Raw genomic sequence first — 14,834 nt, 5'->3', positions numbered from 1 at the left:
TTTCAAATAATGGTCTTGCCGTAGGTGTGGATCGGGATGAAACCTGTATTATAGACCTAGAAGGCAATATAATGAACACAATAAAAGTTCAGGAATTTTCACTTAGGTGTAACCTTGTTTACAGTAATGACAGGTTAATATATAGTAACACAGATGGTAATGCCGTATACTGTTATGATGGATCAGGTAATAAGATCTGGCAATACAAACAAGATTTATTAGGACCAGAAGGACTTTGTATAGATACTTCTGGTAATACTATTGTAGCAGACGGTGGATCTCATAGAATTATAGTTTCATCAAAAGATGGACAGGATTGTAAAGTACTGATTAGTTTGGAGGATGGACTGACATCTCCTCAGTGTATTAGTTTTAATCACAACGAGTCTTCAGGTTTTATTTGCAATTACGCTGGCACATGCTTGACAAAATTCAATTTATTTTATGGATAACATACACACTTAGAACTCTATGGCATTAATTGCCTCTCAAACTATGGAGGTATTATACATATAACCAGTGGTGATATTTTATGTAAATATTAAAAAAGAAGTAGTGGTATGATTGCCAATGAGATAACTCTCCACAAGAGACCAAAATGACACAGCAATTAACAACTATAGGTCACCGTACGGCCTTCAACAATGAGCAAAGCCCATACTGCATAGTCAGCTATAAAAGGCCCCGAAATGGCAATGTAAAACAATTCAAACGAAAAATAACTAACGGCCTAATTTATGTACAAAAATGAACGAAAAACAAATGTGTAACATATAAACAAACGACAACCACTGAAAAGTGAAAGGAAATGTAGACAAGTGAAAAACATATAATTTTGTAGTGTGGGGTTAGCGTCTAATGAATGTCCACCTCACAGTTCCTTATATTTCTGAGTGGAAATATACGATGTAAAGTTGGAATATGAAAAGAAATGCAGGCAAGTATATAAATGTATGCTTTGAATGTCCCTTTTGTGTCTTCAGCCTCTCAATTATTGTACTAGTAAAGATAAGTTACTGGCCAATTATTGTTTTTATGTTGTTTTGTTAAAACACTGTCCCATGGTAAGTGTGGTTCGATTGCTCACATACATGACTAACCCCTCTTAGTCTGTCACAAGTAAGTGGTTGTTGTTGGTTGTTGTTTATTATGTTTGCATTGTTCATAGAGAGATTAAGTTAAACTGTGGATTCATTTATTTTTTGGATACCAATTTTGATCGATTGAGGAAAAGTTGCATTTTTATGTATATTCTATTTCGTCGCTTTGCCAAAGTGTGCATACAATCTTAAAATGATTCATTTATTGAACATTTACATTGGTGGTTTATCTACATCCATGACATCCCATGAAAATTGGATTCCAAATAATCATATTGAATCCACAGTGTTTTATTTAGTAGTATCCAGCATTTTTGACAAAAAAAAACAGGTCATCAATATTTCCTTTTCTCAATTATTTCAAACCAACATATTTTATTATGAGCATTTTTATATAATAAAACACCTGAAATCTTGAATGCCAAAATTGGTAAAAGGTATGAGATCTCATCTTAGTTTTAGTGTTCTTTCGTGTGTTTTTGTTGTATTTCTGTTACTTCTATAGTGTTTAGCTATGTTTTAAAACATTGTGATAAACCGAGAGGTTTGTCATGCTATTAAAGGTTCAACCCACCAATTTGTTCTTAAAATGTCTTGTACCGAGTCAGGAATATTGAAGTTGTTATCAAATAGTTCGTTTATATGTGTGTTGGCGTTTGATTTTGTTGCACTTCAGTGTTCTTGTTGTGGTATTTTTTTGCCTTCTTCTTATAGTTGATGTGTTTCTGTCGATTTTGGTTTGTAACTTCTCAATCGATTTATGACTTTTGAACAGCAGTATACTACTGTTGCCTTTGTTTACCAATACAGATGTTCCTGTTCTAAGTCGGAAAGGAACATTGTCAGACGAGGTTTTTGTCATAGCTAAATGGGTTGATTTTAACTGTTGAAAGTCCAATACCTCATACCATATGGTATAAGTTATCTATTTAATGTCTAATTATAGGATATCAAAGAGAAGTATATTTTGGTTGATTAAATCTGACTACTTTTTGGTCAGTGCTTGCATTAAATTTAAGGCAAAACTTAATATTTAAATATTTTAAAAGACGTTTTTTGTGTTTTTTTGTTTTTTTGTTTTTTTTTGTTTAATTATTTAAAAAGGGTTTCACTGGTTAATAGAATGAAAATGAAGGGAGTTTAAAAGTATTTTCAAACAGAGTTAAATTTTTAAGTCAGCTAATAATGAGATTGTTTTTACTATTCAGCTTGTCAATACATTTGTTAATGATATAATGTATGATAAAAGTTGCACAATATTGTACAAGATGACATTTTTAGATCACCTGGCCCGAAGGGCCAAGTGAGCTTTTCCCACCACTTTGCGTCCGGCGTCCGTCGTCGTCCGTCGTCGTCGTCCTGCGTCCGGCGTTAACTTTTACAAAAATCTTCTCCTCTGAAACTACTGGGCCAAATTAATCCAAACTTGGCCACAATCATCATTGGGGTATCTAGTTTAAAAAATGTGTCCGGTGACCCGGCCAACCAACCAAGATGGCAATATTGTTTATCAGGTCAAGATCTATCTGCCCTGAAATTTTCAGATGAATCGGACAACCCGTTGTTGGGTTGCTGCCCCTAAATTGGTAATTTTAAGGAAACTTTACTGTTTTGGGTTATAATCTTGAATATTATTATAGATAGAGATAAACTGTAAACAGCAATAATGTACAGCAAAGTAGGATTTACAAATAAGTCAACTTGACTGAAATGGTCAATTGACCCCCTAAGGAGTTATTGTCCTTTATAGTAAATTTTTAACAATTTTCATAAAATTTGTAAAATTTTAATAACATTTTCCACTGAAACTACTGGGCCAAGTTCATTATAGATAGAGATAATTGTAAGCAGCAAGAATGTTCAGTAAAGTAAGATGTACACACACATCACCATCACCAAAACACAATTTTGTCATGAATCCATCTGCTTCCTTTGTTTAATATTCACATAGACCAAGGTGAGCGACACAGGCTCTTTAGAGCCTCTAGTTTGTAAGATTAACCACTGACTTTTCTAAAGAAATGGTATTACATGTACTACCAACAAGAGGTAATGACATTGATAGTAGTGACATAAAATGTAATATTTTTATGGACACTTTTAAAAGCTTCATGAGTGATTTGATGTCCAAACATGTAAAGTAAATTGTAGTTTAAACTGTTCAATAAAACTGTAAATTTAGCAAAATTACAAAAATGCTATCCGTTTTGGACACCTAAGAGGTTTACATCCAAACTTGTATTGACAGAAAATGCTGTTAATTTTTAAAAAAGTGAAAAATAGTCTATTTCTACTCCTTGTAAAGAGATGTTAGACTACGTCTTAGACATATTTGAGTTGTTGAAGTTAGATGTTTAGGTAAGTTAATATAAACACTTTTTAAATTTTAATCAAAATGTGAGACTTTTTTGTCACTTTACATAGATTTTTTTTCAACATTACTTATTTATAGTGTGGAGTGGTTGGTGGTGGTTGAGATATATATTTGAATAACTTTCATGCTACATTTAGTAGTTTAAAAAAAATAATTCAAGGAAAGAAAACACCTCTTCAAATAGAAGTATATTTTGGTGGACTAAAAACTGACTACTTTTTGGTCAGTGCTTGCATTTTAATTAAAGTAAAACTTTGAACATTGACATATTAATATGTTGCTTTTTTTTTGTTTTTTTTTTGTTTTTTTTTTTTTTATCTAAAAAGGGTTTCACTGGTTAAAAGAGTGATAACGAAGCCAGTTTAAACGTACATGTGTATTTTGAAACTAAGTAAACTTTCAAGTCAGCTTATAATGAGATTGTTTTTACTGTTCAGCTTGTCACTTGTTAGGTGTAAAGCTAATTATAGATCTGCTGGAGTTAAGATCAGAGCTGTTCTTTCATACGAGTCTTTGATATATGACTTGAACTTAAAGGCACAAATTAAACATCTTAGAATTGGCAGAATGGCAGAGTGAATCATGATAGAAACTTAGTTGTTAAATACTACAACTTGTGATCAGAGAATTATATTGTAAAATTAAAGACTGCTGGTGACTTTTCAGTGAATTTTTACTTAAAGTCATGATACATTTGTGTTTTTATTAATATTGTGCTTTCTAATAAAAAATGAATATTGTGGATTTATTGAATTTCATATAAAAGCCTTGGAATTATTATTGTGATTAAAGTTATCCCATATTATATTCCTTTGTACAGGAAATTATGTATTTCTTTGGATCCACAAAAAAGCATTCTTTCTTGGTCTGAGATATGTTTTGTTATAAAAGTTATCGTTGATTGTTTCCATTGTACAGGAAATTATTCAGGACCTCTGTTGATTTGATTCATGGAAAAGCCTACTTTCTTGGTCAAATATTTTTTTATTGCACTTTTTGAATTATGGGATTTAAATTTGAGTGGCAGAAACATATTTCACTATCAATAGGTTGGACAAGCTGTATTTGGTCTGTCTGTATATAGCACTCTTAATCACCGTTAGAACTACACCCATAGGCTAGTTTACATTTGAAAACTTTTCCTCTGAAACTAACTATAATGATAGAATACAATAGTGGTTACATATTTGAAGAAGTAATCAAACAGAAAAAGGAAATCTAAAATATAACATTGATACTTGTGGCTTGAAAATTGATGAGATACATAATTCACTGAAACTTGAACCAGAACATATGATGTTGTGACTTGCGATTTCACAAACTATTATCAGTAGACTTTTGTTAATGGTACAGCATGGTCTGGTATTGGTGCCTGATTACAATACCATGGTCTTGTATTGATGCCTGATTACAATACCATGGTCTTGTACTGGTGCCTGATTACAATACCATGGTCTTGTATTGGTGCCTGATTACAATACCATGGTCTTGTATTGATGCCTGATTACAATACCATGGTCTTGTATTGATGCCTGATTACAATACCATGGTCTTGTATTGGTGCCTGATTACAATACCATGGTCTTGTATTGATGCCTGATTACAATACCATGGTCTTGTATTGATGCCTGATTACAATACCATGGTCTTGTAGTGGTGCCTGATTACAATACCATGGTCTTGTAGTGATGCCTGATTACAATACCATGGTCTTGTAGTGATGCCTGATTACAATACCATGGTCTTGTATTGATGCCTGATTACAATACCATGGTCTTGTATTGATGCCTGATTACAATACCATGGTCTTGTATTGGTGCCTGATTACAATACCATGGTCTTGTATTGATGCCTTATTACAATACCATGGTCTTGTATTGGTGCCGGATTACAATACCATGGTCTTGTATTGGTGCCGGATTACAATACCATGGTCTTGTATTGGTGCCGGATTACAATACCATGGTCTTGTATTGATGCCTGATTACAATCAAATAATACATTATTATCACATATTGGTGTAGAAGAGAGGTGAAAGATACCAAATGGACATTCAAACTCATCAGTTAAAAATAAGCTGAGTCAGACAATGTCATGGCGAAAAAAAAAGATCAATAGAAAAACAAAAGCATACAAAACAAAATAGAGTTAACAAAAGACAGTAACAGGGATCTAATCAAATAATGTGAATGAACTTTGGTGCTCATGAAGGGATAGCAGATCATCCTTGACATGTGGCATAATCAGGTGATAATTCTAATTCAATAGGTCACATTCGGGGGAAAAGAACAATTTCAACATGTCTAAAGTCCTACAGCAAGATCAAAGGCTAGAACAAACCTCTAAATTAGATTATTGGAAATGTTATTGAGTGCTGTCTAAAAGACAATGTGTACAAAATATCCTACCGAAGGTGCAGTGAGGTGGTATCAAAGGTAATGTTTTTGGCCCATTTTTCCCAAACAGTTACGGCCATAACCCCCAAAATCATTTCCAGCCTTTTTTGTATGTATCCTAGTGGTACAATTTCATAGATGTTCAAAGACTTCTGCTCAGGTTATGTCCAGGAACCAAATGTCCTCAGAAAATGCTGACAACATGATAACATTATACAAAAGGCAAACATTTTAGGTTATATAAAATCTCTATTTATTATCTGGAAACCAAAAATGTGACAGATGGACAGACATTAGAGTTCCTATATACTTTTGTTGAGCAATTATATAAAAATAAAAGGAGTCACAGACATGATTTCTGTTTATTTCAATATAAACAATTCAGAAAAATTGAAATATAAAGTAAATCACATTCATGATAATGCTTTTTTATATTCCACATGTTCAGTTTCACAACATTTTGATAAAAATATTCCTGCAATAACAGCAGGAAAATTGAACCTTGTTTGTGTTATTAAAATAGCACATGGTAATTTTTGACAAATAAATAAAATATCACAGTGTTTAAAAGAAATGTCCTCTCATTTCTTCAATCTCTTCCTCAATCTCTTGTTGTCTTATCAACTCCCAGTAAAGTCCTTTCTTTCTCCTTAATTCATCATGTGTTCCTTGCTGAAACATAAAGTTAAATATCTATTTCAGGTATTTACCATCACGTGGTACCATAGCTTTCCTTGTCCTAATCTGTTTTTCATGGACAAATTGTAAACCAGATGCTCCGCAGGGCGTAGCTTTATACGACCACAGAGGATGAACCCTGAACGGTTGGGGCAAGTATGGACACAACATTCAAGCTGGATTCAGCTCTAAATTTGGATTGTGATTAAATAGTTGACACAGCATAGGTTTCTGACACAGAATGAATGTGTTCTAATGAACTTAAAATTTTTGTTTTCTCTTAGAGCAATTCACTATGCTGTTGAATATTAATCCTCTCAAAAAAATGTTTGAAGAAATTTTCTTTTTTATTTATGAAATTTCAAATGAGAAAAATTGAACCCAATTTTTTTAATCACATCCCCCTTTCCCTTATTCCAAAACTAATCTCAATTAAAATTTCTAATGGAGTTTGCAACAATAACTACTCATTTAAATACATCATAAAATATTAAGATGTAAAAAAACTGCTTGTTATCACTGAATGGTAAAGATTATTTTAATTTATCAGTTGGTAGTAAAAAGTGAATATACATTGTATATTGTATATAACAAAGATTTAAGTTGATTCTGGACAAAGAAAGATAACTCCAATTAAAAAAAAATCTTGCTATTGCACAATATTTTGCAATTAGATATTTCTTGCTTACTATTCTGGACAAAGAAAGATAACTCTAATTAAAAAAAAATTTGCTATTTCACAATACTGTGCAATTAGATATTTCTTGCCATTGCGCAATACTGTGCAATTGATAAGACTTGCTATTGCACAATACTTAATATAATAATTTTAGATCCTGATTTGGACCAACTTGAAAACTGGGCCAATAATCAAGAATCTAAGTACATTTTTAGATTCAGCATATCAAAGAACCTAACTGATTCATTTTTTGTCAAAATCAAACTAAGTTTAATTTTGGACCCTTTGGACCTTAATGTAGACCAATTTGAAAACGGGACCAAAAGTTTAGAAACTACATACACAGTCATGACAGTTAGATTCGGCATATCAAAGAACCCCAATTATTCAATTTTGATGAAATCAAACAAAGTTTAATTTTGGACCCTTTGGGCCCCTTATTCTGTTGAGACCAAAACTCCCAAAATCAATACCAACCTTCCTTTTATGGTCATAAACCTTGTGTTTAAATTTCATAGATTTCTATTTACTTATACTAACGTTATGGTGCGAAAACCAAGAAAAATGCTTATTTGGGTCCCTTTTTGGCCCCTAATTCCTAAACTGTTGGGACCTTAACTCCCAAAATCAATACCAACCTTCCTTTTGTAGTCATTAACATTGTGTTTAAATTTCATTGATTTCTATTTACTTAAACTAAAGTTATTGTGCGAAAACCAAGAATAATGCTTATTTGGGCCCTTTTTTGGCCCCTAATTCCTAAACTGTTGAAACCAAAACTCCCAAAATCAATCCCAACCGTTCTTTTGTGGTCATAAACCTTGTGTCAAAATTTCATAGATTTCTATTAACTTAAACTAAAGTTATAGTGCGAAAACCAAGAAAATGCTTATTTGGGCCCTTTTTGGCCCCTAATTCCGAAAATGTTGGGACCAAACCTCCCAAAATCAATATCAACCTTCCTTTTGTGGTCATAAACCTTGTGTTAAAATTTCATAGATTTCCATTCACTTTTACTAAAGTTAGAGTGCGAAAACTAAAAGTATTCGGACGACGACGACGACGACGACGACGCAGACGACGACGCCAACGTGATAGCAATATACGACGAAAAATTTTTCAAATTTTGCGGTCGTATAAAAAATATTATAAGGACTGTAAAACCTACATTTACATTTTGTTAACCTACACTATGTTTTGAATGGTACAGTTTAAGTTTAATACCTGGCAAGTTCACTCTTTCAGACTGTAATATTGTCTTACAAAGCATAAATGTGCTGTTAAGGCAGATACCTACAGATTTTGAAATTGTAAGGCTAGCAATATTAAATATTTAGACATTTTCATTTATTAGTGCATGGAAATGAAGAATTCCATTGTTCAAGATTTTTATGATGGCACTTTTACTACCCACATAGAAACAAAATGGCTATTGGCTGATATAATTAAAGGCACTATGGCACTGCCTTTAAAAATCATATCCAGTTGACAAAAATTTCACTTAGTTTGTAGTAACTGTGATCTTGTTTTGAAATATACAGAGCTTGAAATAAATAGTGATATCCCTCCCCTTCTTTTACCATAATAATATTTAAATTTTGTTCCAATCCCAAGCCTGGCCCTTGAGTTATCATTTTTCATAATGGAAACTCAATTTTGGTTTATCAATAGTCACTATGTCCTTGATATTTTGACCTCAGAATCATAAGTTATAAAACCATATATGCAAGTTTCCGTTCACTTTTTAGGAAACCTTGATAAAGTACTATTATTTACTAAAGTGAGGTTAAAAAAGTAGCTGATATGTAGATAATAAATATATTTTGATTTTACCTCTTGACAAAATTCTTGATTCTTCAAAATGAACAAACAGAAAAATGTAAAAAAAGAACTTAAATTTAGCAGGTCAAATGTAAGTTTAAGTCACAAAGATTATTCCACATTGTATTTCTGTAGTTAACACATTCAATTACTGTCTTTTTATTCGGTCAATAATTAAATAAAACTTCACAGTAAAGACTATGTTTTCTTTCACAGGTTGAACTTGACCAAGTAATTTTCTTCGTCATACTCCAGGTAGGGAACCAAAAGTCAAATTATGAATTTAATTGGTTTTGCACAAAAAACTTTGCAGGAGTATTTTCTGTTTAATTGCAGCATGGGTCCATGAGCTTTAGTTTGCAATACAATTGTAATTGTATCAAATCTTAAACAATAAAACAACCTCAACAATTTTTCCATTAGAGACAACAGCTATAGCATCAGCATCTCTTATAGTACTCAGTCTGTGTGCAACTATCAGAACTGTTCTACCTACAATTTATAATGCATTGTGGGTAAAAATGTTCAAGAACTACAAAAATAAACATGAACTGCGAGTGAACTCAAAAAAGGATACTGCCTCCCTCACTAATGCTTTTAGTATAATTCGATTATCTCCCCTTTAATATGCAAGACCATGATTATATTCAACAAGTATAGTTCTACAATGTATAAACATAGATTTCACAACTGCAACAAGTGTATTACGATATTTCTCCACTCAAGACAGTTAAATTTTGATATTTTAAATTTAACTCTTAAGAGTGGAGAAATATTGTAATAATGAGTTATACATGTAGTGGTGGAATCTGTTTCTCTAATGACTTTTATTTTTCCTTTTAAAAGATTTGCAGAAAGTTGTGTTCTTTTTATGTGTCTCCTGCCTCCATCAGGCAAGGTCTTCTTTTTTCTTGACATCAAATAGGAAAATTCAGTCAAAACCAATAATATTTGACATCATAATTACAATTCAACCAATCATTTGCAGAGAACGAATTTCTCACTAGTGAGGAGAAATAATTTCTCAATCCAATCCAAGAAATGTGAAAATAGCACAAAAATTTGAGAATATTTGTCCATAACTATCTGGCAAATTAAGAGGAATTGAGTTGACAATCAGACAGGGTGATTCCTATCTTTTAAATTAACGAATCTTATGATAAATATAAGTTGCTTATGACCATTTTTCTTCTTCAGTAGAATTTATTTCAAAATACATTATATGTGTTATGCTGAATTTTACTTGAAATGATTTAGGATGTCCAAGCGTAATTATAAGGTAAATAAATTGCTTAATAATACAGGCTTTTTCCAATGTCTAAAGTCATAATGTAAATAGATAGTTTTGTGATTACTTTACCTTTAATAACATTATTTAAAGCTTCCTGTACTATTCTTTCTGATTCAGCATCAAGTGCACTGAAAAATTACAGAAAACAACATTTGAGTGAGGGCTATTCCAGAAAAAAATGTATGGGGGGGGGTTGGAAGGCACATTGTATTAATAATACATGGGTGGTGGGTATAAGAGCAACTATTCACACTATAATGCACTATAACTCTCAATTACAATTGTCTGGGTGGCGGGTGCTGACAAAAACTGCCTTCCAACCCCCCCATACATTTTTTTCCGGACTAGCACTGAACAGATTTCATAATTTTGAATAAAATATTTGGTAGAAATACAAAATTCTATGTACATTGTATTACAAACAGAACAAATTTGCTGATTTTCTTGCATTTGTTTTCCTCTTATAAACTTTGTTTCTGTTGCAAATGCATTTTGTATGCCCTTTTTAATGCAAAACTCTCTCAATAGTAGAATATTCTGTGACGTCAAAAATATTCCAACAAGGTATTAAGATGCATAAACAAATTGAACATTTATATATTAAATTGCATTAGATTTAATTCCTTTACCAAAGCAAGATTTTTTTCCCCTATACTTAAATACATTTTCAATTAATCTTGAAAACAAGAATGTGTCCATAGTACACAGATGCCCCAATCACAGTATCATTCTCTATGTTCAGTGGACCGTTAAATTGGAGTAAAAACTCTAATTTGGCATTAGAATTTGAAAGATCATATCATAGGGAACATGTGTTTAACCTGAAGCGGGACAGATGCAGTGCAATAACCTGTATAACTAAAATTATCTCTTGATTGTTTAAACATTATAGGTTGCACTTTGTAAAAACAGCTGTTTCTCAAACCACGCCTCTTTTGGGGAGATTCAGAATATTCATAGAAAATTAATTTTGTTTACATACTGGTTCCCAGTTATGCTCTCTGGGTTCCATCTCATAGAAACATAACTTGGGAATGTTACCAGCAAATATAATTGTGTATATTGTTTACATTGAAATCTGTGGTAACCCTTCATTCAAGGTAGGGGTAGTTAAGAAAATTAGTGTTAGTTTAAACTCTGAAAAGTTCAGGGCATATAAACGTTGAAAATATGCCGCACAGCCCTATATTTTGACTTTTGAAAAAAATTGTAGTGCATATGAACTTTCAATTCTAGGATAAGATTTTTTCAAAACTTCATAGTAAAAGTGGAACAGTTTTAGCCGTAAAAGGAGTTCCTATGGGAAATTGCATTGTCAATATTTACAGAAATGCAACCTATAACATCATTCCCTGCAAACAAAACATGTATCATACGTGAGTACTTGTTTGCCCTGACTTTAAATAAAGTTTTTGAACTTCACAGTAAATTTAGTAGCATTTGTGAACTTTTTGAAATAAGTAAAAAGTTATTGATTTAAAAAAAATTTGTGATTTAATGAACAGGACCAGGCATTAAAGTTTTCATCAAAATATAAATCTCTTTAATTGACTTGTACATGTATTAGGAATTTGTCAAACCAATAAATTAAGTGTTCAAGAAAATACAGTCTTTTCTCGATCTTTGAAACTATTATCAATGAAATATTTGAAAAGATTCAACAAATCCTTGGTAACTTCAGTAGCAGTAAATGGAGAAAAAAAGAAATAGAGAATGTGTAAATGGGACACATATGATGCCCGTAGTTGCATTTAATGTTATAAAGGTACAGAACTAGAAAACTGAAAAAGGTACTCCACCTTAATTCGAACGTGATCTGTGTTTATGGTAATAAGCATTGTGAATAAGTTTCATAACATTTGTTTAAGGCAAACTAAAGTAAGAGAACAGATATGAAAAATTCATAATTTTTCCATTTATAAAGAGACATAACACTAGAACGGTAAAAGTGATGCTACCAAACTTTAACCTTGATTGTATTTTGTAGTTATAAGCATTGTGTATAACTTTCCTAACTTTTGGTTGAGGCAAACTAAAGTTAGAGAGCAGAAATTAATTTTGAGATGTACATAAGGTCAAGGTTAAGCATTGGAAAATGTATAATAACAGCATACAATCATACCTTGTAGCTTCATCTAGTACTAATATTGATGGATTTTTAATGAGAGCCCTGGCTATGGCTATCCTCTGTTTCTGACCTCCTGAGACAGTAACACCTCTTTCTCCAAGAACAGTTTTATATCCCTCGGGAAACCCTGTGATGAAACTGTGAGCATTGGCAAGATCAGCAGCCTCAAAAACCTGTCAATATATAAAGATATATTAGAGAACACATTCATGATACACTACCTTGCTTGCTTTTTTAAATCTAATATTTCAAACAATACAGGTAAAATTGAGAATGGAAATGGGGAATGTGCCAAAGAGACAACAACCCGACCATAGAAAAAAACAACAGCAGAAGGTCACCAACAGGTCTTCAATGTAGCGAGAAATTCCCGCACCCGGAGGCGTCCTTCAGCTGGCCCCTAAAGGTAGCTACTTAATTCAGCAATTTGTTGTCTTTATCCCACCCTATTAAAACATTTGAGCATAATATTAGTACTGTTAATCTAGTAACTAAAGCATGCATTTATTATTGGAGATTTTTAAGGAAGGACAAAAAAGCAAGATAGGAAAATTTGCTTTCAGATATATGTATTGGTAATAAGAATGCAAATTCTTATTATTGTGTTACTCACACAGTTGCAATATTTGCACTATAATAAAAACCTCCCAAGAATTTCTGAATTAACAGTACGTATCAGCTGTGATATACAGTAGAAACATTAAATTTCATGGGGTTAAAATTTCGTGGTTTTGTCACTTTATAAGATTTCATGGGGATTTAATTTCATGGTTTCCATTAAATGGTAGTGATATTATATGAAGGTTAAATTTTAGTGGGGTTTTTAATTTCGCGGATATATTCTTTCCACGAAATAAACGAAATTAAATCCTTCAGGAAAATTTCTCCATTTACAGTATAAAATATTATGTTTCTAACTTCTACTTCATTTGTCTTGAAGGTCAGACAGATTAGCCTGTGATGTTTATGTATCAGTACATACAATGTAAATGTATATGATGTACGTCCTCATATTTGTTTTTCATTGTGAAATTCAATAATGCCAAGATCCAATCTTTTTCAAAGGTTACCGTTTCACAGAAACATTGGCCTGTCTGACAATAACTCTGCTTTCTGAATTATACCACAAATGAAAATCAGAAATTAAATGGGAAAAAAAATGTTTTAATGCCTTGAACTTTTTGTTAATAGTAGTACTTCAACAATCATTATTATGCCAATACCTCTAAGTCTGTAGCATCTGGTCTCCCATATCTTATATTTTCCATTACACTGGTGGCAAATAATACTGGCTCCTGTAAAAAGTGTGTATAATTAAACTTCTTTTGATTACACTATTTCTATCCAACAACCTGCTCTATCTCTCTCTCAAATATGTGTTATTTAATTTATTATACTGAATGCTCCGTTATTCCTGTCTGTTAAATTTCAAATTCAAAGTAATAAACTATTCCGTCTTGCTCATAACATTCATCCCTATTTAGTAAAGTGCACACATGATCCTTTTATAAAAGGTTGTTTCCCTGTATACTATATTGTCTTATGTTTGTAAGTGGTGAAAATTAGCATTTGACTCGCTGCTCTGCTGAGTAGGTCACTTTTTAAACTGTGATTGTATTTAAACGTACTTGATTGATAAAGCCTATAGCTCTGCCTCTGAGCCATGATGGATCCAAATCTTTAATATCTTCTCCGTCTAATGTAATCTTTCCTTGACCTATTTCATAAAACCGTTCTAACAGTGCAGCAACTGTAGATTTACCTGCAAAAAACAATCAAGGTACATGATATCCATAATCATATATTAATCTCATTCTTTGAAAAGCAGCTACTTGCATAGTCCATAGATATAAGAAGATCTGGTATGAGTGCCAATGAGGCAACTATCAATTAGCATGATTATTAAAAAGACCCTTGGCTTACAATGAACAGCAAGCTTTGGTTCTGTTACATCATCCTTTTCATATAATTTAGATTTAAAAATGTATACCTTTTCAAATAATGTTTTGGTAAAAATATTACCTTTTCCTGTTGATATTTTACAACCAAAACTTAAAACCAGTGTAAAAACTTATCTGAATAGTCAGTCTTCTAAATCAGATATATAGTTTTATCATATATTTTAAAGAAACAAATGTGAAGTCAGGACTGTTTGTGCACATTTGAGCAACCTGTTTGCAGGAAGATGGTACATAACAGGCTCATCTGAAATGTTAAGACAAATGTCCCTATAAAGACAGATGTACCAATAAAGTCAAATGACTACCATCTTTTCAATTGCAAAGAAGTATTCCCTTGTTTGAAATTGAAAATTGTTATTTTGTGTGTTTTTAATCATTTCTATCTGGAAGAATGGACAGAGCTATA

At 32.1% G+C, this 14,834-nt stretch overlaps 1 protein-coding gene across 1 annotated transcript; it reads right to left on the bottom strand.

Annotated features, from left to right (window-relative positions):
• Positions 1 to 6,213: 6,213 nt before the first annotated feature.
• On the bottom strand, positions 6,214 to 14,225 carry LOC143081775 (mitochondrial potassium channel ATP-binding subunit-like). Its single transcript, XM_076257484.1, has 6 exons — positions 14,096 to 14,225; positions 13,691 to 13,762; positions 12,462 to 12,640; positions 10,409 to 10,467; positions 9,452 to 9,540; positions 6,214 to 6,542 (listed from the first exon to the last, which is right to left on the bottom strand). The coding sequence occupies exons 2-6, from the start codon at positions 13,733 to 13,735 to the stop codon at positions 6,435 to 6,437; spliced, it is 480 nt and encodes a 159-aa protein (XP_076113599.1). The 5' UTR covers positions 13,736 to 13,762; positions 14,096 to 14,225; the 3' UTR covers positions 6,214 to 6,434.
• Positions 14,226 to 14,834: the final 609 nt, after the last annotated feature.

The sequence above is a fragment of the Mytilus galloprovincialis genome, chromosome 7, assembly GCF_965363235.1.
Source record: "Mytilus galloprovincialis chromosome 7, xbMytGall1.hap1.1, whole genome shotgun sequence".
Classification (NCBI taxonomy): Eukaryota; Metazoa; Mollusca; class Bivalvia; order Mytilida; family Mytilidae; genus Mytilus; species Mytilus galloprovincialis.
The sequence above is the reverse complement of the archived record's forward strand: the minus strand, read 5'-3'. Positions and strand labels throughout refer to the sequence as shown.

Bases quoted from the DNA above. Each gene is read 5' to 3' on its own strand.
- LOC143081775 (XM_076257484.1), bottom strand. From the start codon at position 13,735: ATGGAAAATATAAGATATGGGAGACCAGATGCTACAGACTTAGAG. The intron at 9,541-10,408 runs GTAAAGTAATCA...TATAAATTGTAG, and splicing joins TTTAAATAATGTTATTAAAG to GTAGAACAGTTCTGATAGTT. The intron at 6,543-9,451 runs GTTGTTTTATTG...TTTATGTTTCAG, and splicing joins CTAATGGAAAAATTGTTGAG to CAAGGAACACATGATGAATT.